This window comes from Oncorhynchus tshawytscha, unplaced genomic scaffold (genome assembly GCF_018296145.1).
Source record: "Oncorhynchus tshawytscha isolate Ot180627B unplaced genomic scaffold, Otsh_v2.0 Un_contig_6491_pilon_pilon, whole genome shotgun sequence".
In the NCBI taxonomy this organism is placed as follows: Eukaryota; Metazoa; Chordata; class Actinopteri; order Salmoniformes; family Salmonidae; genus Oncorhynchus; species Oncorhynchus tshawytscha.
Window position 1 is genome coordinate 175726 of NW_024609576.1, and position 26775 is coordinate 202500.

General features: G+C 53.7%; 1 protein-coding gene across 1 annotated transcript in view; it reads right to left on the reverse strand.

The window, feature by feature from the left end:
* dachc (dachshund c) overlaps positions 1-26775 on the reverse strand; it is a gene marked incomplete at its 5' end in the record, with an annotated part of 58039 nt that overhangs the window by 11521 nt on the left and 19743 nt on the right. The window contains 4 exon segments of the mRNA XM_042316015.1: positions 11902-11973; positions 12957-13094; positions 13782-13929; positions 17084-17232. Coding sequence (XP_042171949.1) covers positions 11902-11973; positions 12957-13094; positions 13782-13929; positions 17084-17232 — 507 coding nt within the window.

Below are 26775 nucleotides of genomic sequence, written 5' to 3' on the forward strand. Positions count from 1 at the left end.
CAACAGAGAGAGAGAGAGGGGGTAGATGGGGTCTGGAGGGAGAGAGAGGAGAGAGAGGGGTAGATGGGGTCTGGGGGACTGGAGCAGGAGAGAGGGGTAGAGGGGTCTGTAGGGGGGACTGCAGCAGAGAGAGAGAGGGGTAGATGGGGTCTGTGGGGACTCTGCAGGAGAGAGAGAGAGAGGGGGTAGATGGGGTCTGGAGGGGACTGCAGAGAGAGAGAGGGGGTAGATGGGGTCTGGGGAGCAGAGAGAGAGAGAGGGGGTAGATGGGGACTGCAGCAGGAGAGAGAGAGGGGGTAGATGGGGACTGGAGCAGGAGAGAGAGGGGGCAGATGGGGTCTGTGGGGGGACTGCAGCAGAGAGAGAGAGAGGGGGTAAATGGGGTCTGGAGGGGATTCTGCAGGAGAGAGAGAGGGGGTAGATGGGGTCTGGGGACTCTGCAACAGAGAGAGAGAGAGGGGGAGATGGGGTCTGTAGGGGGACTGGAGCAGGAGAGAGAGAGGGGGTAGATGGGGTCTGTGGGGGACTCTGCAGCAGGAGAGAGAGGGGGTAGATGGGGACTGGAGCAGAGAGAGAGGGGGTAGATGGGGACTGGGGGAAGAGAGCAGCAGAGAGAGGGGGTAGATGGGGTCTGGGGGGGAACTCTGCAGCAGAGAGAGAGAGAGGGGGTAGATGGGGTCTGTGGGGGACTGCAGCAGGAGAGAGGGGGTAGATGGGGTCTGTGGGGACTGGAGCAGAGAGAGGGGGTAGATGGGGTCTGTGGGGACTGCAGCAGAGAGAGAGAGAGGGGGTAGATGGGGTCTGTGGGGACTGGCGCAGGAGAGAGCAGGGGAAGATGGGGTCTGTGGGGACTCTGCAACAGAGAGAGAGAGGGGTAGATGGGGTCTGTGGGGGGACTGCAGCAGAGAGAGAGGGGGTAGATGGGGTCTGTGGGGGACTGGAGCAGGAGAGAGGGGGTAGATGGGGTCTGAGGGGACTTTGCAGGAGAGAGAGAGGGGGGGTAGATGGGGTCTGTGGGGGACTGCAGAGAGAGAGGGGGTAGATGGGGTCTGATGGGGACTCTGCAGGAGGAGAGAGAGAGGGGGTAGATGGGGTCTGCAGCAGGAGAGAGAGAGGGGTAGATGGGGTCTGTGGGGGACTGCAGCAGAGAGAGAGAGAGAGAGGGTAAATGGGGTCTGAGGGGGATTCTGCAGGAGAGAGAGAGGGGGTAGATGGGGTCTGTGGGGGACTCTGCAACAGAGAGAGAGAGAGGGGGTAGATGGGGTCTGGGGGAACTCTGCAGCAGGAGAGAGGGGGTAGATGGGGTCTGAGGGGGACTGAAGCAGGAGAGAGGGGGAGATGGGGTCTGTGGGGACTCTGCAGCAGAGAGAGAGGGGGTAGATGGGGTCTGTGGGGACTGGAGCAGGAGAGAGAGAAGGGAGACGGAGATGGGGTCTGTGGGGACTGCAGCAGAGAGAGAGGGGGTAGATGGGGTAGATGGGGACTGGAGCAGGAGAGAGGGGGAGATGGGGTCTGTGGGGACTGCAGCAGTAGAGAGAGGGGGTAGATGGGGTCTGATGGGGACTCTGCAGCAGGAGAGAGAGAGAGGGGGTAGATGGGGTCTGTGGGGACTCTGCAGGAGGAGAGAGAGAGGGGGTAGATGGGGTCTGCAGCAGGAGAGAGAGAGGGGGTAGATGGGGACTGTGGGGGAACTCTGCAGCAGGAGAGAGAGGGAGAGATGGGGTCTGATGGGGACTGAAGCAGAGAGAGAGGGGGTAGATGGGGTCTGTGGGGACTGGACTGGAGCAGAGAGAGGGGGTAGATGGGGTCTGTGGGGACTCTGCAGAGAGAGAGAGAGGGGGAGATGGGGACTGGAGCAGAGAGAGAGAGAGAGGGGGTAGATGGGGACTGGAGCAGAGAGAGAGGGGTAGATGGGGACTGTGGGGAACTCTGCAGCAGAGAGAGAGGGGGTAGATGGGGTCTGTGGGGGACTGCAGCAGGAGAGAGAGGGGTAGATGGGGTCTGTGGTGGGACTGCAGCAGGAGAGAGAGGGGGTAGATGGGGTCTGGGGCATTCTGCAGGAGAGAGAGAGGGGTAGATGGGGTCTTTGGGGAACTCTGTAGCAGAGAGAGAGGGGGTAGATGGGGACTGCAACAGAGAGAGAGAGACGGGGTAGATGGGGTCTGTGGGGAACTCTGCAGCAGGAGAGCGGGGGGTAGATGGGGTCTGTGGGGACTGGAGCAGGAGAGAGAGAGGGGGTAGATGGGGTAGATGGGGACTGGAGCAGAGAGAGAGAGGGGGTAGATGGGGTCTGTGGGGACTCTGCAGGAGAGAGAGAGAGGGGGTAGATGGGGACTGGAGCAGAGAGAGAGAGAGGGGGTAGATGGGGTCTGTGGGGACTCTGCAGGAGAGAGAGAGGGGGTAGATGGGGACTGGAGCAGAGAGAGAGGGTAGATGGGGACTGTGGGAACTCTGCAGCAGAGAGAGGGGGGGAGATGGGGTCTGTGGGGACTCTGCAGCAGAGAGAGAGAGAGGGGGTAGATGGGGTCTGTGGGGGACTGCAGCAGGAGAGAGAGGGGGAGATGGGGTCTGTGGGGGACTGGAGCAGGAGAGAGGGGGTAGATGGGGTCTGTGGGGGACTGCAGCAGGAGAGAGAGGGGGTAGATGGGGTCTGTGGGGACTGGAGCAGGAGAGAGAGGGGAAGATGGGGTCTGTGGGGGACTCTGCACAGAGAGAGAGAGGGGGTAGATGGGGTCTGTGGGGGACTGCAGCAGAGAGAGGGGGTAGATGGGGTCTGATGGGGGACTGGAGCAGGAGAGAGGGGGTAGATGGGGTCTGTGGGGACTTTGCAGGAGAGAGAGAGAGATGGGGGTAGATGGGGTCTGTGGGGGACTGCAGAGAGAGAGAGGGGTAGATGTGGTCTGTGGGGACTCTGCAGGAGGAGAGAGAGAGGGGGGTAGATGGGGTCTGCAGCAGGAGAAAGAGAGGGGGTAAATGGGGACTGGAGCAGGAGAGAGAGGGGGTAGATGGGGTCTGTGGGGACTGCAGCAGAGAGAGAGAGAGAGAGGGGGTAAATGGGGTCTGTGGGGGATTCTGCAGGAGAGAGAGAGGGGGTAGATGGGGTCTGTGGGGGACTCTGCAAGAGAGAGAGAGAGGGGGTAGATGGGGTCTGTGGGGAACTCTGCAGCAGAGAGAGAGGGGGTAGATGGGGTCTGTGCAGAGAGGGGGACTGAAGCAGAGAGAGAGAGGGGGTAGATGGGGTCTGTGGGGGACTCTGCAGCAGGAGAGAGGGGGTAGATGGGGTCTGGGGGACTGGAGCAGAGAGAGAGAGCAGGGGAAGATGGTGTCTGATGGGGACTCTGCAACAGAGAGAGAGGGGGTAGATGGGGTCTGTGGGGGACTGGAGCAGGAGAGGGGGTAGATGGGGTCTGTGGGGGACTGCAGCAGGAGAGAGAGGGGGTAGATGGGGTCTGTGGGGGACTCTGCAGGAGGAGAGAGAGAGGGGTAGATGGGGTCTGAGAGGGGGGACTGCAGAGAGAGAGAGGGGGTAGATGGGGTCTGTGGGGACTCTGCAGGAGAGAGAGAGAGGGGGTAGATGGGGTCTGCAGCAGCAGAGAGAGAGAGGGGGTAGATGGGGACTGGAGCAGAGAGAGAGGGGTAGATGGGGTCTGTAGATGGGGACTCTGCAGGAGGAGAGAGAGGGGGTAGATGGGGTCTGCAGCAGGAGAGAGAGAGGGGGTAGATGGGGACTGTGGGGAACTCTGCAGCAGGAGAGATAGAGGGGGTAGATGGGGTCTGGGGGAGCAGCAGAGAGAGAGAGGGGTAGATGGGGTCTGTGGGGGACTGAGAGCAGGGAGAGAGGGGGTAGATGGGGTCTGTGGGGGACTGGAGCAGGAGAGAGAGAGGGGGTAGATGGGGTCTGTGGGGACTCTGCAGCAGGAGAGAGAGAGGGGGTAGATGGGGACTGGAGCAGAGAGAGAGAGGGGTAGATGGGGACTAGATGGGGAACTCTGCAGCAGAGAGAGAGGGGGTAGATGGGGTCTGTGGGGAACTCTGCAGCAGAGAGAGAGAGGGGGTAGATGGGGACTGCAGCAGAGAGAGAGAGGGGGTAAATGGGGTCTGTGGGGGAGAGAGGAGGAAGAGAGAGGGGGTAGATGGGGTCTTTGGGGGAACTCTGCAGCAGGAGAGAGGGGGTAGATGGGGTCTGTAGGGGACTCTGCAACAGAGAGAGAGAGGGGGTAGATGGGGTCTGTGGGGACTGGAGCAGGAGAGAGAGAGGGAAGATGGGGTCTGATGGGGACTCTGGAGGAGAGAGAGAGAGGGGTAGAGGGGTAGATGGGGAACTGCAGCAGGAGAGAGAGGGGGTAGATGGGGTCTGGGGGGACTCTGCAGCAGGAGAGAGGGGGGTAGATGGGGTCTGTGGGGACTCTGCAGCAGAGAGAGAGGGGGTAGATGGGGTCTGTGGGGACTGGAGCAGGAGAGAGAGAGGGGAAGATGGGGTCTGATGGGGACTCTGCAGGAGGAGAGAGAGAGAGGGGTAGAGGGGTCTGTGGGGAACTGCAGCAGGAGAGAGAGGGGGTAGATGGGGTCTGTTGGGGACTCTGCAGGAGAGAGAGAGAGGGGGTAGATGGGGTCTGTGGGGAACTGCAGCAGGAGAGAGGGGGTAAATGGGGTCTGTGGGGACTGAGCAGGAGAGAGGGGGTAGATGGGGTCTGGGGACAGAGAGAGAGAGAGGGGGTAGATGGGGTCTGTGGGGGGACTGCAGCAGAGAGAGAGAGGGGGTAGATGGTGTCTGGAGGGGGACTCTGCAAGAGGAGAGAGAGAGGGGGTAGATGGGGTCTGTGGGGGACTGCAGCAGAGAGAGAGGGGGTAGATGGGGTCTGAGGGGACTCTGCAGGAGGAGAGAGAGAGGGGGTAGATGGGGTCTGGAGCAGAGAGAGGGGGTAGATGGGGACTGTGGGGGACTCTGCAGGAGGAGAGAGAGAGGGGGTAGATGGGGTCTGTAGGGGACTCTGCAGGAGGAGAGAGAGAGGGGGTAGATGGGGTCTGCAGCAGAGAGAGAGGAGAGATGGGGGTAGATGGGGAACTCTGCAGAGAGAGAGAGAGAGGGGTAGATGGGGTCTGATGGGGATTCTGCAGCAGGAGAGAGGGGGTAGGAGGGGTCTGAGGGGGGATTCTGCAGCAGAGAGAGAGGGGGTAGATGGGGTCTGTGGGGACTGGAGCAGGAGAGAGAGGGGGAGATGGGGTCTAGTGGGGACTGGAGCAGGAGAGAGAGAGGGGTAGATGGGGTCTGATGGGGACTGGAGCAGGAGAGAGAGAGGGGGTAGATGGGGTCTGGGGACTGAGCAGGAGGAGAGAGAGAGGGGTAGATGGGGTCTGAGGGGGACTGAGCAGAGAGAGAGAGGGGGTAGATGGGGTCTGTGGGGACTGGAGCAGGAGCGAGAGAGGGGTAGATGGGGTCTGTGGGGGACTCTGCAGCAGGAGAGAGAGAGGGGGTAGATGGGGACTGGAGCAGAGAGAGAGGGGTAGATGGGGACTGTGGGGAACTCTGCAGCAGAGAGAGAGGGGGTAGATGGGGTCTGTGGGGGGACTTCAGCAGGAGAGGGGGTAGATGGGGTCTGTGGGGACTGGAGCAGGAGAGAGAGAGGGGGTAGATGGGGTCTGTGGGGACTCTGCAGCAGAGAGAGAGAGGGGGTAGATGGGGACTGGAGCAGAGAGAGAGGGGTAGATGGGGACTGTGGGGACTCTGCAGCAGAGAGAGAGGGGGTAGATGGGGTCTGTGGGGGACTTCAGCAGAGAGAGAGAGGGGGTAAATGGGGTCTGTGGGGGATTCTGCAGGAGAGAGAGAGGGGGTAGATGGGGTCTTTGGGGGACTCTGCAGAGGAGAGAGAGGGGTAGATGGGGTCTGGGGGAACTGCAGAGAGAGAGAGAGGGGAAGATGGGGTCTGTGGGGGACTCTGCAGGAGAGAGAGAGGGGGTAGATGGGGTCTGCAGCAGGAGAGAGAGAGAGGGTAGATGGGGACTGGAGCAGAGAGAGAGGGGTAGATGGGGTTTGTGAGAGGGGGGGACTCTGGGGCAGGAGGAGAGAGGGGGTAGATGGGGTCTGGCAGCAGGAGAGAGAGAGAGGGGGTAGATGGGGACTGGGGGGAACTCTGCAGCAGGAGAGAGAGAGGGGGATGGGGCCCTAGATGGGGAGAGGGGTGATGGGGACTGGAGCAGGAGAGAGAGAGAGGGGGTAGATGGGGTCTGGGGGACTGGAGCAGGAGAGAGGGGGTAGATGGGGTCTAGATGGGGACTGGAGCAGGAGAGAGAGGTAGATGGGGTCTGTGGGGAACTCTGCAGCAGAGAGAGGGGGTAGATGGGGACTGCAGCAGGAGAGAGAGAGGGGTAGATGGGGTCTGTGGGGAGCAGAGAGAGAGAGGGGGTAGATGGGGTCTTTGGGGGAACTCTGCAGCAGGAGAGAGGGGGTAGATGGGGTCTAGGGGACTCTGCAACAGAGAGAGAGGGGGTAGATGGGGTCTGTGGGGACAGAGGAGAGAGAGAGGGGGAAGATGGGGTCTGTTGGGGACTCTGCAGGAGAGAGAGAGAGAGGGGGTAGATGGGGTCTGGGGAACTGCAGCAGGAGAGAGGGGGTAGATGGGGTCTGTGGGGGGACTCTGCAGCAGGAGAGAGGGGGTAGATGGGGTCTGAGGGGGACTCTGCAGCAGGAGAGAGGGGGTAGATGGGGTCTGTGGGGACTGCAGCAGAGAGAGAGGGGGTAGATGGGGTCTGTTGGGGACTCTGCAGGGAGAGAGAGAGGGGGTAGATGGGGTCTGCAGGGGAACTGCAGCAGGAGAGAGGGGGTAAATGGGGTCTGTGGGGGACTGGAGCAGGAGAGAGGGGGGTAGATGGGGTCTGTGGGGGACTGAAGCAGGAGAGAGGGGGTAGATGGGGTCTGTGGGGGGACTGCAGCAGGAGAGAGGGGGTAGATGGGGTCTGTGGGGACTCTGCAAGAGGAGAGAGAGAGGGGGTAGATGGGGTCTGTGGGGGACTGCAGCAGAGAGAGAGGGGGTAGATGGGGTCTGTGGGGACTCTGCAGGAGGAGAGAGAGGGGGTAGATGGGGTCTGGAGCAGAGAGAGAGGGGGTAGATGGGGTCTGTAGGGGGACTCTGCAGAGAGAGAGAGGGGGTAGATGGGGACTGTGGGGGAACTCTGCAGGAGGAGAGAGAGAGGGGGTAGATGGGGTCTGTGGGGGACTCTGCAGGAGGAGAGAGAGAGGGGGTAGATGGGGTCTGCAGCAGGAGAGAGAGAGGGGTAGATGGGGACTGTGGGGAACTCTGCAGCAGGAGAGATAGAGGGGGTAGATGGGGTCTGTGGGGGATTCTGCAGCAGGAGAGAGGGGGTAGATGGGGTCTGTGGGGATTCTGCAGCAGGAGAGAGGGGGGTAGATGGGGTCTGTGGGGGACTGGAGAGGAGAGAGAGGGGTAGATGGGGTCTGTGGGGGACTGGAGCAGGAGAGAGAGGGGTAGATGGGGTCTGTGGGGACTGGAGCAGGAGAGAGAGAGGGGGTAGATGGGGTCTGTGGGGGACTGGAGCAGAGAGAGAGGGGGTAGATGGGGTCTGTGGGGGACTGGAGCAGAGAGAGAGGGGGTAGATGGGGTCTGTGGGGACTGGAGCAGAGAGAGAGGGGGTAGATGGGGTAGTGGGGGGACTGCAGCAGAGAGAGAGAGGGGGTAGATGGGGTCTGTGGGGACTGGAGCAGGAGAGAGAGGGGGAGAGGGGGTCTGTGGGGACTGCAGCAGAGAGAGAGGGGTAGATAGAGGGGTCTGTGGGGGACTGGAGCAGGAGAGAGAGAGGGGGTAGATGGGGTCTGTGGGGACTGGAGCAGAGAGAGAGAGGGGGTAGATGGGGTCTGTGGGGGACTGGAGCAGGAGAGAGAGGGGGTAGATGGGGTCTGTGGGGGACTGGAGCAGGAGAGAGAGAGAGGGGGTAGATGGGGACTGCAGGAGAGAGGGGGGTAGATGGGGTCTGGAGCAGAGAGAGAGGGGGTAGATGGGGTCTGTGGGGACTGGAGCAGGAGAGAGGGGGTAGATGGGGTCTGTGGGGACTGGAGCAGGAGAGAGAGGGGGTAGATGGGGTCTGTGGGGACTGGAGCAGGAGAGAGAGGGGGTAGATGGGGTCTGTGGGGGACTGGAGCAGGAGAGAGAGGGGGTAGATGGGGTCTGTGGGGGACTGGAGCAGGAGAGAGAGAGAGGGGGTAGATGGGGTCTGTGGGGACTGGAGCAGGAGAGAGGGGGTAGATGGGGTCTGTGGGGACTGGAGCAGGAGAGAGAGGGGGTAGATGGGGTCTGTGGGGACTGAGCAGAGAGAGAGAGGGGGTAGATGGGGTCTGTGGGGGACTGGAGCAGGAGAGAGAGAGGGGGTAGATGGGGTCTGTGGGGGACTGCAGCAGAGAGAGAGAGGGGGTAGATGGGGTCTGTGGGGACTGGAGCAGGAGAGAGAGGGGGGTAGATGGGGTCTGTGGGGGACTGGAGCAGAGAGAGAGAGGGGGTAGATGGGGTCTGTGGGGACTGGAGCAGGAGAGAGAGAGGGGGTAGATGGGGTCTGTGGGGACTGGAGCAGAGAGAGAGAGAGGGGGTAGATGGGGACTGGAGCAGAGAGAGAGAGGGGGGTAGATGGGGTCTGGAGCAGAGAGAGAGAGGGGGTAGATGGGGTCTGTGGGGAACTCTGCAGCAGAGAGAGAGGGGGTAGATGGGGACTGCAGCAGGAGAGAGAGGGGGTAGATGGGGTCTGTGGGGGATTCTGCAGGAAGAGAGAGAGGGGGTAGATGGGGTCTGGGGGGAACTCTGCAGCAGGAGAGAGGGGGTAGATGGGGTCTGTAGGGGACTCTGCAACAGAGAGAGAGAGGGGGTAGATGGGGTCTGTGGGGGACTGGAGCAGGAGAGAGAGAGGGGGAAGATGGGGTCTGTTGGGGACTCTGCAGGAGGAGAGAGAGAGAGAGGGGTAGATGGGGTCTGTGGGGAACTGCAGCAGGAGAGAGGGGGTAGATGGGGTCTGTGGGGGACTCTGCAGCAGGAGAGAGGGGGGTAGATGGGGTCTGTAGGGGACTCTGCAACAGAGAGAGAGAGGGGGTAGATGGGGTCTGTGGGGGACTGGAGCAGGAGAGAGAGAGGGGGAAGATGGGGTCTGTTGGGGACTCTGCAGGAGGAGAGAGAGAGGGGGTAGATGGGGTCTGTGGGGAACTGCAGCAGAGAGAGAGGGGGTAGATGGGGTCTGTGCAGGGGGACTCTGCAGCAGGAGAGAGGGGGTAGATGGGGTCTGTGGGGGACTCTGCAGCAGGAGAGAGGGGGTAGATGGGGTCTGTGGGGGACTGCAGCAGGAGAGAGGGGGTAGATGGGGTCTGTTGGGGACTCTGCAGGAGGAGAGAGAGAGGGGGTAGATGGGGTCTGTGGGGAACTGCAGCAGGAGAGAGGGGGTAAATGGGGTCTGTGGGGACTGGAGCAGGGAGAGAGGGGGTAGATGGGGTCTGGGGGGGACTGAAGCAGGAGAGAGAGGGGGTAGATGGGGTCTGTGGGGGACTGCAGCAGGAGAGAGAGGGGTAGATGGGTGTCTGTGGGGGACTCTGCAAGAGGAGAGAGAGGGGGTAGATGGGGTCTGTGGGGGACTGCAGCAGAGAGAGAGGGGGTAGATGGGGTCTGTAGGGGACTCAGCAGGAGGAGAGAGAGAGGGGGTAGATGGGGTCTGGAGCAGAGAGAGAGGGGGTAGATGGGGTCTGTAGGGGGACTGCTGCAGGAGAGAGAGAGGGGGTAGATGGGGACTGTGGGGGAACTCTGCAGGAGGAGAGAGAGAGGGGGTAGATGGGGTCTGTGGGGACTCTGCAGGAGAGAGAGAGAGGGGGTAGATGGGGTCTGCAGCAGGAGAGAGAGAGGGGGTAGATGGGGACTGTGGGGAACTCTGCAGCAGGAGAGATAGAGGGGTAGATGGGGTCTGTGGGGATTCTGCAGCAGGAGAGAGGGGGTAGATGGGGTCTGTGGGGGATTCTGCAGCAGGAGAGAGGGGGTAGATGGGGTCTGTGGGGGACTGGAGCAGGAGAGAGAGGGGGTAGATGGGGTCTGTGGGGGACTGGAGCAGGAGAGAGAGGGGGTAGATGGGGTCTGTGGGGACTGGAGCAGAGAGAGAGAGGGGTAGATGGGGTCTGTGGGGACTGGAGCAGGAGAGAGAGAGGGGGTAGATGGGGTCTGTGGGGACTGGAGCAGAGAGAGGGGGTAGATGGGGTCTGTGGGGGACTGGAGCAGGAGAGAGGGGGTAGATGGGGTCTGTGGGGGACTGCAGCAGAGAGAGAGAGGGGGTAGATGGGGTCTGTGGGGGACTGGAGCAGGAGAGAGAGGGGGTAGATGGGGTCTGTGTGGGGGACTGCAGCAGAGAGAGAGGGGGTAGATGGGGTCTGTGGGGGACTGGAGCAGGAGAGAGAGGGGGTAGATGGGGTCTGTGGGGGACTGCAGGAGAGAGAGAGGGGGTAGATGGGGTCTGTGGGGACTGGAGCAGGAGAGAGAGGGGGTAGATGGGGTCTGTGGGGGACTGGAGCAGGAGAGAGAGGGGGTAGATGGGGACTGCAGGAGAGAGGGGGTAGATGGGGTCTGGGCAGAGAGAGAGGGGGTAGATGGGGTCTGTGGGGGACTGGAGCAGGAGAGAGGGGGTAGATGGGGTCTGTGGGGACTGGAGCAGAGAGAGAGGGGGTAGATGGGGTCTGTGGGGACTGGAGCAGGAGAGAGAGGGGGTAGATGGGGTCTGTGGGGGACTGCAGCAGGAGAGAGGGGGTAGATGGGGTCTGTGGGGGACTGGAGCAGGAGAGAGAGGGGGTAGATGGGGTCTGTGGGGGACTGGCAGCAGGAGAGAGAGGGGGTAGATGGGGTCTGTGGGGGACTGGAGCAGGAGAGAGAGAGGGGGTAGATGGGGTCTGTGGGGGACTGCAAGCAGGAGAGAGAGAGGGGGTAGATGGGGTCTGTGGGGGGACTGGAGCAGGAGAGAGGGGGTAGATGGGGTCTGTGGGGACTGCAGCAGAGAGAGAGAGGGGGTAGATGGGGTCTGTGGGGGACTGGAGCAGGAGAGAGAGAGGGGGTAGATGGGGTCTGTGGGGACTGCAGCAGAGAGAGAGAGGGGGTAGATGGGGTCTGTGGGGACTGGAGCAGAGAGAGAGAGGGGTAGATGGGGTCTGTGGGGGACTGGCAGGCAGGAGAGAGAGAGAGGGGGTAGATGGGGACTGGAGCAGAGAGAGAGAGGGGGTAGATGGGGACTGGAGCAGAGAGAGAGGGGGTAGATGGGGACTGCAGCAGGAGAGAGGGGGTAGATGGGGTCTGTGGGGGACTGGAGCAGGAGAGAGAGGGGGTAGATGGGGACTGCAGAGAGAGAGAGGGGGTAGATGGGGACTGGAGCAGAGAGAGAGAGGGGGTAGATGGGGGACTGCAGCAGGAGAGAGGGGGTAGATGGGGTCTGTGGGGGACTGGAGCAGGAGAGAGAGGGGGTAGATGGGGACTGCAGCAGGAGAGAGGGGGTAGATGGGGTCTGTGGGGAACTGCAGCAGAGAGAGGAGAGGGGGTAGATGGGGTCTGTGGGGACTGCAGCAGAGAGAGAGAGGGGGTAGATGGGTCTGTGGGGACTGGAGCAGGAGAGAGAGAGGGGGTCTGTGGGGGACTGCAGCAGAGAGAGAGAGAGGGGGTAGATGGGGTGTACTGTCGTTCTGATACACAGAGCAATGAGAACATCTGAAATGCTCTGAAACACCTCCGTAACAGAGTAGTATTATACCTTCAACACTTAACTATTAAAAACTGTTTATCAATTAGATTGCTGCCACACAGACCAACGGCGTTACTTTAACTCAACGTAAACACCCGGACATTTAGGCAACGAGGATAAGGATGAGCCATTCAGAAGCTGCCGTACCTTGTATCGCTGCCTCTGCGTCAGTCCTGCCGTTACCTTGGTTACCGTTGTCTACTTCCTGGGTCAGTGAGTCTGATTGGAGGGTAATGATGACGGAGAGGCAGGAGTTTAGTCATTAATTATCAACCTAATTACTAGTAAATGAGAAGTAAAAGGGCAATGCATTCATTTTCATAAAGGAACACAACGGAAAACTGCACCATGAAGTCAAAATTAAGAATAAAGAGTCAAATGTAAATTAAATTAAATGTAAAAACTTTTATTTTTTACCTTTATTTAACTAGGCAAGTCAGTTAAGAACAAATTCTTATTTTCAATGACGGCCTAGGAACAGTGGGTTAACTGCCTATTCAGGGGCAGAACGACAGATTTGTACCTTGTCAGCTTGGGGGTTTGAACTAGGCAACCTTCCGGTTACTAGTCCAACGCTCTAACCACTAGGCTACCCTGCCGCCTCTACACTCTAACCACTAGGCTACCCCTGCCGCCTCTACACTCTAACCACTAGGCTCCCCTGCCGCCTCTACACTCTAACCACTAGGCTACCCCGCCGCCTCTACACTCTAACCACTAGGCTCCCCTGCTCCCCGCCTCTACACTCTAACCACTAGGCTACCCCGCCGCCTCTACACTCTAAACACTAGGCTACCCCTGCCGCCTCTACACTCTAACCACTAACCAGGCTCCCCTGCCGCCTCTACACTCTAACCACTAGGCTCCCCTGCCGCCTCTACACTCTAACCACTAGGCTACCCTGCCGCCTCTACACTCTAACCACTAGGCTACCCTGCCGCCTCTACACTCTAACCACTAGGCTCCCCTGCCGCCTCTACACTCTAACCACTAGGCTACCCCTGCCGCCTCTACACTCTAACCACTAGGCTACCCCTGCCGCCTCTACACTCTAACCACTAGGCTACACTCTAACCCCTGCCGCCTCTACACTCTAACCACTAGGCTACCCCTGCCGCCTCTACACTCTAACCACTAGGCTACCCCTGCCGCCTCTACACTCTAACCACTAGGCTACCCTGTAATGTAGCCTGGAGACTTACCACAGAGGGCTCTGTCTGACGCTCCAGTCTGCTGCAGAGTCTGCTCAGCATGGTCTCTCAGTTTACACTCAAACTGCAGAGCCTCCTGAAGTTTCCTCTTACTCTTCTTCTCTTTCTTCAGGCGCTTCTGGATCAGCACTGAAATACACACAACAGTTGAGAATTGTGAGGAATTGCAGTGCTTGTTTTCAGGGCTCACTAGAAACAGAGATGAGTAGTATGGTGTGTCGGTGGGTTGTGGGTAATGTAGTGTAGTATGCAGTGTGTTGTGGGTAATGTAGTGTTAACCGACCTCTGTTTTTCTGCTCCATGGTGAGCTGTCTCTCCAGTGTCTCTCTTAGCTCCCTCTCTCTGAACAGTTCACTGTGGGTAATGTAGTGTAGTGTGGTGTGCAGTGTGTTGTGGGTAATGTAGTGTAGTGTGCAGTGTGTTGTGGGTAATGTAGTGTAGTGTAGTGTGCAGTGTGTTGTGGGTAATGTAGTGTTAACCGACCTCTGTTTTTCTGCTCCATGGTGAGCTGTCTCTCCAGTGTCTCTCTTAGCTCCCTCTCTCTGAACAGTTCACTGTGGGTAATGTAGTATAGTGTGGTGTGCAGTGTGTTGTGGGTAATGTAGTGTAGTGTAGTATGCAGTGTGTTGTGGGTAATGTAGTGGTAACCGACCTCTGTTTTTCTGCTCCATGGTGAGCTGTCTCTCCAGTGTCTCTCTTAGCTCCCTCTCTCTGAACAGTTCACTGTGGGTAATGTAGTGTAGTGTGCAGTGTGTTGTGGGTAATGTAGTGTAGTGTAGTGTGCAGTGTGTTGTGGGTAATGTAGTGGTAACCGACCTCTGTTTTTCTGCTCCATGGTGAGTTGTCTCTCCAGTGTCTCTCTTAGCTCCCTCTCTCTGAACAGTTCCATCTTCAGCTCTGACTTCTCCGTCTGCACCTGCTTGTCCTGAGCGCGCGTGTTGTCTATGGCAACCTTCAGCAAGCCCTGCTTGGAGGGCACAGAGTAAGACACACATCAAGAGGCTGTTACACTAAATCCATACATCACTGTAGTGTGTAGTCTCTACATCTCTAATCTAAATCTATACATCACTGTAGTGTGTAGTCTCTACATCTCTAATCTAAATCTATACATCACTGTAGTGTGTAGTCTGATGTAGTGTGTAGTCTCTACATCTCTAATCTAAATCTATACATCACTGTAGTGTGTAGTCTGATGTAGTGTGTAGTCTCTACATCTCTAATCTAAATCTATACATCACTGTAGTGTGTAGTCTGATGTAGTGTGTAGTCTCTACATCTCTAATCTAAATCTATACATCACTGTAGTGTGTAGTCTCTACATCTCTAATCTAAATCTATACATCACTGTAGTGTGTAGTCTGATGTAGTGTGTAGTCTCTACATCTCTAATCTAAATCTATACATCACTGTAGTGTGTAGTCTGATGTAGTGTGTAGTCTCTACATCTCTAATCTAAATCTATACATCACTGTAGTGTGTAGTCTCTACATCTCTAATCTACATCTATACATCACTGTAGTGTGTAGTCTCTACATCTCTAATCTAAATCTATACATCACTGTAGTGTGTAGTCTCTACATCTCTAATCTAAATCTATACATCACTGTAGTGTGTAGTCTGATGTAGTGTGTAGTCTCTACATCTCTAATCTAAATCTATACATCACTGTAGTGTGTAGTCTGATGTAGTGTGTAGTCTCTACATCTCTAATCTAAATCTATACATCACTGTAGTGTGTAGTCTCTACATCTCTAATTTAAATCTATACATCACTGTAGTGTGTAGTCTGATGTAGTGTGTAGTCTCTACATCTCTAATCTAAATCTATACATCACTGTAGTGTGTAGTCTCTACATCTCTAATCTAAATCTATACATCACTGTAGTGTGTAGTCTCTACATCTCTAATCTAAATCTATACATCACTGTAGTGTGTAGTCTGATGTAGTGTGTAGTCTCTACATCTCTAATCTAAATCTATACATCACTGTAGTGTGTAGTCTGATGTAGTGTGTAGTCTCTACATCTCTAATCTAAATCTATACATCACTGTAGTGTGTAGTCTCTACATCTCTAATTTAAATCTTTACATCACATCACTGTAGTCTCTACATCTCTAATCTGATCTATACATCACTGTAGTAGTGTAGTCTCTACATCTCTAATCTAAATCTATACATCACTGTAGTGTGTAGTCTGATGTAGTGTGTAGTCTCTACATCTCTAATCTAAATCTATACATCACTGTAGTGTGTAGTCTCTACATCTCTAATCTAAATCCATACATCACTGTAGTGTATAGTCTCTACATCTCTAATCTAAATCTATACATCACTGTAGTGTGTAGTCTCTACATCTCTAATCTAAATCCATACATCACTGTAGTGTGTAGTCTCTACATCTCTAATCTAAATCTATACATCACTGTAGTTTCTACATTTCTTATCTCAGATCAAAATGTTCACTTAAATTTTTTTAAATTCAAAACAAATATGCTGGAGGTAGAGTTGAGGTTTAAATAATGATTGGTGATCCCCAAGAGACACAGATAGAGAGATGAGATGAGGAGGAGCCCAGAGACATAGATAGAGAGATGAGATGAGGTGGAGCCCAGAGACACAGTTAGAGAGATGAGGTGGAGCCCAGAGACATAGATAGAGAGATGAGATGAGGTGGAGCCCAGAGACACAGATAGAGAGATGAGATGAGGTGGAGCCCAGAGACACAGACAGAGAGATGAGATGAGGTGGAGCCCAGAGACACAGTTAGAGAGATGAGATGAGGTGGAGCCCAGAGACACAGATAGAGAGATGAGATGAGGTGGAGCCCAGAGACACAGACAGAGAGATGAGATGAGGTGGAGCCCAGAGACACAGTTAGAGAGATGAGATGAGGTGGAGCCCAGAGACACAGATAGAGAGATGAGATGAGGAGGAGCCCAGAGACACAGATAGAGAGATGAGGAGGAGCCCAGAGACACAGTTAGAGAGATGAGATGAGGTGGAGCCCAGAGACACAGATAGAGAGATGAGGAGGAGCCCAGAGACACAGATAGCGAGATGAGATGGAGCCTAGAGACACAGTTAGAGAGATGTGATGAGGTGGAGCCCAGAGACACAGATAGAGAGATGTGATGAGGTGGAGCCCAGAGACACAGACAGAGAGATGAGATGAGGAGGAGCCCAGAGACACAGATAGAGAGATGAGGAGGAGCCCAGAGACACAGTTAGAGAGATGAGATGAGGAGGAGCCCAGAGACATAGATAGAGAGATGACATGAGGTGGAGCCCAGAGACATAGATAGAGAGATGAGATGAGGTGGAGCCCAGAGACACAGATAGAGAGATGAGATGAGGTGGAGCCCAGAGATACAGACAGAGAGATGAGATGAGGTGGAGCCCAGAGACACAGTTAGAGAGATGAGATGAGGTGGAGCCCAGAGACACAGATAGAGAGATGAGATGAGGTGGAGCCCAGAGACACAGACAGAGAGATGAGATGAGGTGGAGCCCAAAGACACAGTTAGAGAGATGAGATGAGGTGGAGCCCAGAGACACAGATAGAGAGATGAGATGAGGAGGAGCCCAGAGACACAGATAGAGAGATGAGGAGGAGCCCAGAGACACAGTTAGAGAGATGAGATGAGGTGGAGCCCAGAGACACAGATAGAGAGATGAGGAGGAGCCCAGAGACACAGATAGCGAGATGAGATGGAGCCTAGAGACACAGTTAGAGAGATGTGATGAGGTGGAGCCCAGAGACACAGATAGAGAGATGTGATGAGGTGGAGCCCAGAGACACAGACAGAGAGATGAGATGAGGTGGAGCCCAGAGACACAGATAGAGAGATGAGATGAGGTGGAGCCCAGAGACGCAGACAGAGAGATGTGATGAGGTGGAGCCCAGAGACACAGACATAGAGATGAGATGAGGTGGAGCCCAGAGACACAGACAGAGAGATGAGATGAGGTGGAGTTACTCATCCAGATGTGTGATAACAAACTGTTAGTAGAGAAAGAAGATACAGCCTCCAATATTAAAACATGGTTCAGCAAAACATGGTCACCATTACACCTTCTGGGACGATTCAGTAGAGAACAGAGAGTAGAGCCCCACCTGGATGTTAGTGAGCAGAGTCTCTATTGACGACAGCCCCTCAGGGAAAATAAAGGGCCCGGGGAACCCTGGAGGAAGCTTCTGCCCCGAGAACGACAGCCTCTCATAGCCGTCTCCGATTGGTTCTCTGACTGGCTCTCTGATTGGTTCTCTGACTGTCTGGGTGCTCAGGGAACCACAGTCATCTTGCGGACAGACAAAAGAAGATAGCAGAGAAGTCATCAGAATGCATTTACCGTTGTGTTGGGCTCTTCTGGGGAAAGACAAAGAGAGAGAGTGATGGTGATATTAAATTATTCAGAACATGCAAAGTAGAGGAAGATTGTGATTGGCTGTGTCCACGACTAAACTACAACTGACAAACACAAGAAACCACACCCACCTCTGAACACCCAACCTTTTCAGTGTGGCACCACTGAAGACACACAGATGGAAACGCACACTGTCCCCTGAGTATACTGTAATACTGTGTTCACAGATGTCTGTTCTCCTGCACTACTGATAACTATGTCATGGCCAAGTTTAAATCACTCTCTTTGTCTTGCTCCTCACTCGCACAGACAGACGCCTGCTATCTCTGCCAGTTGGCATAAAGGCAACAGCTGCTCTGTTTCTTTAATTAGTTTCAGTGTCTCTACAGATCAGATTGAGTTGTGTTGTTTAACCTCCTCTACAGATCAGATTGAGTTGTGTTGTTTAACCTCCTCTACAGATCAGATTGAGTAGTGTTGTTTAACCTCCTCTACAGATCAGATTGAGTTGTGTTGTTTAACCTCCTCTACAGATCAGATTGAGTAGTGTTGTTTAACCTCCTCTACAGATCAGATTGAGTAGTGTTGTTTAACCTCCTCTACAGATCAGATTGAGTAGTGTTGTTTAACCTCCTCTACAGATCAGATTGAGTAGTGTTGTTTAACCTCCTCTACAGATCAGATTGAGTAGTGTTGTTTCACCTCCTCTACAGATCAGATTGAGTAGTGTTGTTTAACCTCCTCTACAGATCAGATTGAGTAGTGTTGTTTAACCTCCTCTACAGATCAGATTGAGTAGTGTTGTTTCACCTCCTCTACAGATCAGATTGAGTAGTGTTGTTTTACCTCCTCTACAGTGTTGTTTAACCTCCTCTACAGATCAGATTGAGTAGTGTTGTTTAACCTCCTCTACAGATCAGATTGAGTAGTGTTGTTTAACCTCCTCTACAGATCAGATTGAGTAGTGTTGTTTAACCTCCTCTACAGATCAGATTGAGTAGTGTTGTTTAACCTCCTCTACAGATCAGATTGAGTTGTGTTGTTTAACCTCCTCTACAGATCAGATTGAGTAGTGTTGTTTCACCTCCTCTACAGATCAGATTGAGTAGTGTTGTTTCACCTCCTCTACAGATCAGATTGAGTTGTGTTGTTTAACCTCCTCTGCAGATCAGATTGAGTTGTGTTGTTTAAACTCCTCTACAGATCAGATTGAGTAGTGTTGTTTTACCTCTGCAGATCAGATTGAGTTGTGTTGTTTAACCTCCTCTACAGATCAGATTGAGTAGTGTTGTTTAACCTCCTCTACAGATCAGATTGAGTTGTGTTGTTTAACCTCCTCTACAGATCAGATTGAGTTGTGTTGTTTAACCTCCTCTACAGATCAGATTGAGTAGTGTTGTTTAACCTCCTCTACAGATCAGATTGAGTTGTGTTGTTTAACCTCCTCTACAGATCAGATTGAGTTGTGTTGTTTAACCTCCTCTACAGATCAGATTGAGTAGTGTTGTTTTACCTCCTCTACAGATCAGATTGAGTAGTGTTGTTTAACCTCCTCTACAGATCAGATTGAGTAGTGTTGTTTAACCTCCTCTACAGATCAGATTGAGTAGTGTTGTTTAACCTCCTCTACAGATCAGATTGAGTAGTGTTGTTTAACCTCCTCTACAGATCAGATTGAGTAGTGTTGTTTAACCTCCTCTACAGATCAGATTGAGTAGTGTTGTTTAACCTCCTCTACAGATCAGATTGAGTTGTGTTGTTTCACCTCCTCTACAGATCAGATTGAGTAGTGTTGTTTAACCTCCTCTACAGATCAGATTGAGTTGTGTTGTTTAACCTCCTCTACAGATCAGATTGAGTAGTGTTGTTTAAACTCCTCTACAGATCAGATTGAGTAGTGTTGTTTAAACTCCTCTACAGATCAGATTGAGTAGTGTTGTTTAAACTCCTCTACAGATCAGATTGAGTTGTGTTGTTTAACCTCCTCTACAGATCAGATTGAGTAGTGTTGTTTAACCTCCTCTACAGATCAGATTGAGTTGTTTAACCTCCTCTACAGATCAGATTGAGTAGTGTTGTTTAACCTCCTCTGCAGATCAGTTGTTTAACCTCCTCTACAGATCAGATTGAGTTGTGTTGTTTAACCTCCTCTACAGATCAGATTGAGTAGTGTTGTTTCACCTCCTCTACAGATCAGATTGAGTAGTGTTGTTTAACCTCCTCTACAGATCAGATTGAGTAGTGTTGTTTACAGACCTCCTCTACAGATCAGATTGAGTAGTGTTGTTTAACCTCCTCTACAGATCAGATTGAGTAGTGTTGTTTCACCTCCTCTACAGATCAGATTGAGTTGTGTTGTTTAACCTCCTCTACAGATCAGATTGAGTAGTGTTGTTTTAACCTCCTCTACAGATCAGATTGAGTAGTGTTGTTTCACCTCCTCTACAGATCAGATTGAGTAGTGTTGTTTTACCTCCTCTACAGATCAGATTGAGTTGTGTTGTTTTACCTCCTCTACAGATCAGATTGAGTAGTGTTGTTTTACCTCCTCTACAGATCAGATTGAGTTGTGTTGTTTCACCTCCTCTACAGATCAGATTGAGTTGTGTTGTTTCACCTCCTCTACAGATCAGATTGAATAAATACATCACATGTTAACCAGTGAGACCCAGGCAGCACAACAACAGCTCTGGGAGTCTTACTTCCTGTTAAACAGTGAGACCCAGGCAGCACAACAACAGCTCTGGGAGTCTTACTTCCTGTTAAACAGTGAGACCCACGCAGCACAACAACAGCTCTGGGAGTCTTACTTCCTGTTAAACAGTGAGACCCAGGCAGCACAACAACAGCTCTGGGAGTCTTACTTCCGGTTAAACAGTGAGACCCAGGCAGCACAACAACAGCTCTGGGAGTCTTACTTCCTGTTAAACAGTGAGACCCAGGCAGCACAACAACAGCTCTGGGAGTCTTACTTCCTGTTAAACAGTGAGACCCAGGCAGCACAACAACAGCTCTGGGAGTCTTACTTCATGTTAACCAGTGAGACCCAGGCAGCACAACAACAGCTCTGGGAGTCTTACTTCCTGTTAACCAGTGAGACCCAGGCAGCACAACAACAGCTCTGGGAGTCTTACTTCCTGTTAACCAGTGAGACCCAGGCAGCACAACAACAGCTCTGGGAGTCTTACTTCCTGTTAAACAGTGAGACCCAGGCAGCACAACAACAGCTCTGTGAGTCTCACTTCCTGTTAACCAGTGAGACCCAGGCAGCACAACAACAGCTCTGTGAGTCTCACTTCCTGTTAACCAGTGAGACCCAGGCAGCACAATAACAGCTCTGGGAGTCTTACTTCCTCTCCATGTAACTCTGTTTGAGAGAGGATGGCCTTCTTCTTTTGTTGCTATGACGACTTTTTCTACGACTCACAATGAAGACCAAATGAATATGTCTTTTTACATGAAGGTTCATTCCACTTCATTCCAAAGCAGCTAATTACTAATGTTTAAACTTTAGAAGTTTGGGAGGAGAAAAAAAAAAGTCATTTTTGTGTGGAAGGAGAGACACGTTTCTGTAGTAGAATGATAATGAGACCAATAAAACACTAACAGCTGATAACAACCTGGACAACCTGGTTCTGGAAACTACAAAAGTAGACGTGTTAATGGAGCTTGAAGACTAGTTTACAAGCCAGGCTGTGATGGGTACTCTGCCCTACAATACTCTGAATTACATTTACATTACATTATAATCCTAAAAACTATTTTTTTAAAAGAAAAACGATAGGGCTTTATGAGCAGTGGAGTTCACTGTGTTCTATCTACAGACTGTCTCAGCTTCACCTGAGTCTGATGGGGTTGAATTAGATTTACCTCACAGGCACGGATACACACACACACACACACACACACACACACACACACACACACACACACACACACACACGGATACACGGACACACACACACACACACACACCACCATCACATTTTACTCCACTTAGCTGACCAAAGCATCTTCAGCCCCCCAGCCTCCAATCTTGGCAAACAGGCTACGTGCCACATTGCATTGAAGGGTAAAAGCATGTCCCATTCCCTCCCTCCCTCCCTCCCTCCCTCCCTCCCTCCCTCCCTCCCTCCCTCCCTCCCTCCTCCCTCCCTCCTCCCTCTTCCTCCTGCCTCCCTCCCTCCCTCCCTCCCTCTCCTTCTTCCTCCTGCCTCTCCCTCCCTCCCTCCCCTCTCTCTCCCTCCCCTCCCTCTCCTTCCCTCCTCACTGCCTCTCCCCCTCCCTCCCTCCCTCCCTTCCTCCTCACTGCCTCTCCCTCTCCTCCCTCTCTCTCCTTCTCTCCCTCCCTCTCTCTCTCCATCCCTCTCCTTCTTCCTCGCTGCCTCTCCCTCCCTCCCTCCCTCCCTCCCTCCCTCCCTCCCTCCCTCCCTCCCTCCCTCTCTCTCTCTCTCTCTCCCTCCCTCCCTCCCTCTCTCTCTCCCTCCCTCTCCTTCTTCCTCACTGCCTCTCCCTCCCTCCCTCTCTCTCCTTCTCTCCCTCCCTCTCTCTCTCCATCCCTCTCCCTCTTCCTCACTGCCTCTCCCTCCCTTTCTCTCCTTCTCTCCCTCCCCTCCCTCTCTCTCTCCCTCTTCCTCGCTGCCTCCCCTCCCTCTCTCTCCCTCCCTCTCGCTCTCTCCCTCCCTCTCTCTCTCCTTCTCTCTCCCTCCCTCCCTCTCTCCCTCCCTCTCCCTCTCTTCTCTCTCTCTCTCTCTCCCTCGCTGCCTCTCCTTCTCTCCCCTCTCCCTCCCCTCCCTCCCTCTCTCTCCCTCCCTCTCTCTCCCTCCCTCTCCCTCCTCCCTCTCTCTTTTCATTTCCTCTCCCGTTCCTAAAAGCCTCCCTCTATATCAGTACTAGATGTAATTAGCAGTCTGTCAGTGTCAGGTGTTGCTCAGCGCTCGTCAAACGCAGGGTGTCCAACTCTACTTCTCCTCCTGTGGCCCCTTAGCCCCGCCCCGCCCCCCGCTCTGTACTGCAGCGTCATCGGGATGCAGTATGGATCCCCCTCCTCTCTCCACCCTCCCTCTCCTCCCCTCCTTTGATGTGACTGATCCTCTTTGAGTTACTGTTTCATCCATCCCTCCTCTCCTCTCCATCCCTCCCTCCCTCCCTCCCTCCTCTCCTCTCCTCTCCATCCTTCCCTCCACCCTCTTCTCCCAACCCCTCGACCCCCCTCCTGTCCCACTCCCCCTCTTCCCCCTCCTCTCTCTCTTCTTCTCCTCTCTCCTCTCCTCTCCCCATCCTCTCATTTGCAGATCTCCCCAACCAAGGTCATTGTTTTCCATTTTCAATTTTGTCTTTCCATCATCCTCTTTCTTATTCTCTCCTCTTCCATCCCTCCTTCCCTCTCTCCTCTCCTCCTCTTCCATCCCTCTCCTCCTCTCCCCCTCTTCCATCCCTCCTTCCCTCTCTCCTCTCCTCCTCTTCCATCCCTCTCTCCTCTCTCCTCTCCTCCTCTTCCATCCCTCCATCCCTCTCTCCCTCTCCTCCTCTTCCATCCCTCTCTCCTCTCCCCTCTCCTCCTCTTCCATCCCTCCATCCCTCTCTCCTCTCCTCCTCTTCCATCCCTCCTTCCCTCTCTCCTCTCCTCCTCTTCCATCCCTCCTTCCCTCTCTCCTCTCCTCCTCTTCCATCCCTCTCTCCCTCTCTCCTCTCCATCCCCTCTCCTCTCTCCATCCCTCCTTCCCTCTCTCCTCTCCTCCTCTTCCATCCCTCCTTCCCTCTCTCCTCTCCTCCTCTCCATCCCTCTCTCCTCTCTCCTCTCCCTCTCCTCCTCTTCCATCCCCCTCCTCTTCCTCTCCTCTCCCTCCTCTTCCATCCCTCTCCTCCCTCTTCCTCCCTCCTTCCCTCTCTCCTCTCCTCCTCTTCCATCCCTCTCTCTCCTCCTCTCCCCTCTCCTCCTCTTCCTCTCCTCTCCTCCTCTTCCATCCCTCCTTCCCTCTCTCCTCTCCTCCTCTTCTTCCATCCCTCTCTCCCTCTCTCCTCTCTCCTCTCCTCCTCTTCCATCCCTCTCTCTCCTCTCCTCCTCTTCCATCCCCTTCCCTCTCTCCTCTCCTCCTCTTCCATCCCTCCTTCCCATCCCTCTCTCCTCTCCTCCTCTTCCATCCCTCCTCTCCTCTCTCCTCTCTTCCCCTCTCCTCCTCTCTCCTCTCCCTCCCTCCCTCTCCCTCTCCTCCTCTTCCATCCCTCCTTCCCTCTCTCCTCTCCTCCTCTTCCTCTCCCTCTCTCCTCTCCATCCCTCTCTCCTCTCCTCTTCCATCCCCTCTCTCTCTCTCTCCCCTCTCCTCCTCTTCCATCCCTCCTTCCCTCTCCCTCTCCTCCTCTTCCATCCCTCTCCTTCCCTCTCTCCTCTTCCATCCCTCTCTCTTCCTCTCCTCTCTCCTCTCCTCCTCTTCCATCCCTCCTTCCCTCTCCCTCTCCTCCTCTTCCATCCCTCTTCCTCTCCCCTCTTCCATCCTCTCCCATCCCTCTCTCCTCTCCTCCCTCCTCTTCCATCCCTCTTCCATCCCTCTCTCCTCTCCCCTCTCCTCCTCTTCCATCCCTCCTTCCCTCTCTCCTCTCCTCCTCTTCCATCCCTCTCTCCCTCTCTCCTCTCCCTCTCCTCCTCTTCCATCCCTCCTTCCCTCTCTCCCTCTCCTCCTCTTCCATCCCTCTCTCCTCTCCCCTCTCCTCCTCTTCCATCCCTCCTTCCCTCTCTCCTCTCCTCCTCTTCCTTCCCTCTCTCCTCTCCCCTCTCCTCCTCTTCCATCCCTCTCTCCTCTCCCCTCTCCTCCTCTTCCTTCCCTCGGGCTGATGAACTCCACCAAGTGAAGCGTCCTGACTGTCAGCGGAAGTAGAGAGAGGTGAGGTCTGAATGAAGTTTAAAGGAAAATGCTTATGGTGGATAAAGTGGATTAACTGTCAGACGTCTTCTGATGTTTGATCTTAACGTTAAAGTGTTCAAAGAGAGAATATAGCTAGAAGAGTCTCAGACATTCTGTAATGACTCATATGTGACAGAAAGACAAGTCAGAAAAGAGAATATAGCTAGAAGAGTCTCAGACATTCTGTAATGACTCATATGTGACAGAAAGACAAGTCAGAAAAAGAGAATATAGCTAGAAGAGTCTCAGACATTCTCTAATGACTCATATGTGACAGAAAGACAAGTCAGAAAACAACAGGATGTTTCAAACCTATTTCTCTGTGTACACTGGATATTCAACCCCATTCAATCTCTTAACCAATCAAATGATGCACCACCACAATTACAACTGAACACGCCGACCAATAACTGGCATGGTTTGTCATTTTGTCTATAAAAACAAACCAATTGATTAAATGAAACAGTCATCCAAACAGTTCCAGTGAGCCTCTCATCTATTCAGTCGTCCCACTAGTTCACTTCCACCATTATGGACCTCTTGTCTCATTAAACTAATGCATCCTGTTTCATATCATCATCACTGTCTTTATGACACGTCTCTTACTGGTTAAATCTGATTGGTTTAATTACATATCTGGCAACGCGCTTCTCTGTCATCCTGCCAAACAAAAACCTGTGAAGTGTGTTTCATTTAAATGTCCTAGTATGTAATGTAGTGACTGTACTCTCTTCTTCTCTCTCTCTCTCTTCTCTCTCTCTTCTTCCTCTCTCTTCTTCTCTCTCTTCTCTCTCTCTTCTTCCCTCTCTCTTCTTCTCTCTCTTCTCTCTCTCTTCTTCCCTCTCTCTTCTTCTCTCTCTTCTCTCTCTCTTCTTCCTCTCTCTTCTTCTCTCTCTTCTCTCTCTCTTCTTCTCTCTCTTCCGTCTCTCTTCTTCTTTCTCTCTCTCTCTCTCTTCTCTCTCTCTCTCTTCTCTCTTCTCTCTTCTCTCTCTCTCTCTCTCTTCTTCTCTCTCTCTCTTCTCTCTCTCTCTTCTTTCTCTCTCTCTCTTCTCTCTCTCTCTCTCTTCTTCTCTCTCTTCTTCTCTCTCTTCCGTCTCTCTTCTTCTTTTCTCTCTCTCTCTCTCTTCTCTCTTCTCTCTCTCTCTCTTCTTCTTCTCTCTCTCTCTTCTCTCTCTCTTCCCTCTCTCTTCTCTCTCTCTCTTCTTCTCTCTCTCTTCTTCTCTCTCTCTTCCCTCTCTTCTCTCTCTCTCTTCTTCTCTCTCTCTCTCTTCCCTCTCTTCTCTCTCTCTCTTCTTCTCTCTCTCTCTCTTCCCTCTCTTCTCCTCTCTCTCTTCTTCTCTCTCTCTCTTCTCTCTCTCTTCCCTCTCTCTTCTCTCTCTCTCTTCTTCTCTCTCTCTTCTTCTCTCTCTCTTCTTCTCTCTCTCTCTCTTCCCTCTCTTCTCCTCTCTCTCTTCTCTCTCTCTCTCTTCCCTCTCTTCTCTCTCTCTCTTCTTCTCTCTCTCTCTCTTCCCTCTCTTCTCTCTCTCTCTTCTTCTCTCTCTCTCTCTTCCCTCTCTTCTTCTCTCTCTCTTCTCTCTCTCTCTCTTCCCTCTCTTCCCTCTCTCTCTTCTTCTCTCTCTCTCTCTTCTTCTTTCTCTCTTCTCTCTCTCTTCTTCTTTCTCTCTCTCTCTCCCTTCCCTCTCTCTTCTCTCTCTCTTCTTCTTTCTCTCTCTCTCTCTCTCTTCCCTCTCTCTTCTCCCTCTCCCTTCCCTCTCTCTTCTCTCTCTCTTCTTCTTTCTCTCTTCTCCCTCTCCCTTCCCTCTCTCTTCTCCCTCTCCCTTCCCTCTCTCTTCTCTCTCTCTTCTTCTTTCTCTCTCTCTCTCTCTCTCTCTTCTCTCTCTCTTCTCCCTCTCCCTTCCCTCTCTTTCTCTCTCTCTCTTCCCTCTCTCTTCTCCCTCTCCCTTCCCTCTCTTTCTCTCTCTCTCTTCCCTCTCTCTTCTCCCTCTCCCTTCCCTCTCTTTCTCTCTCTTCTCCCTCTCTCTTCTCCCTCTCTCCTCTCCCATCTCCTCCTCTTCCATCCCTCTCCTCCTCTTCCATCCCTCCTTCCCTCTCTCCTCTCCTCCTCTTCCATCCCTCTCTCCTCTCTCCTCTCCTCCTCTTCCATCCCTCTCCTCCTCTTCCATCCCTCTCTCCTCTCTCCTCTCCTCCTCTTCCATCCCTCTCCTCCTCTTCCATCCCTCTCCTCCTCTTCCATCCCTCTCTCCTCTCTCCTCTCCTCCTCTTCCATCCCTCTCCTCCTCTTCCATCCCTCTCTCCTCTCTCCTCTCCTCCTCTTCCATCCCTCTCCTCCTCTTCCATCCCTCTCTCCTCTCCCTCTCCTCCTCTTCCATCCCTCTCCTCCTCTTCCATCCCTCTCCTCCTCTTCCATCCTCTCTCCTCTCCCCTCTCCTCCTCTTCCTTCCCTCGGGCTGATGAACTCCACCAAGTGAAGCGTCCTGACTGTCAGCGGAAGCAGAGGTGAGGTCTGAATGAAGTTTAAAGGAAAATGCTTATGGTGGAT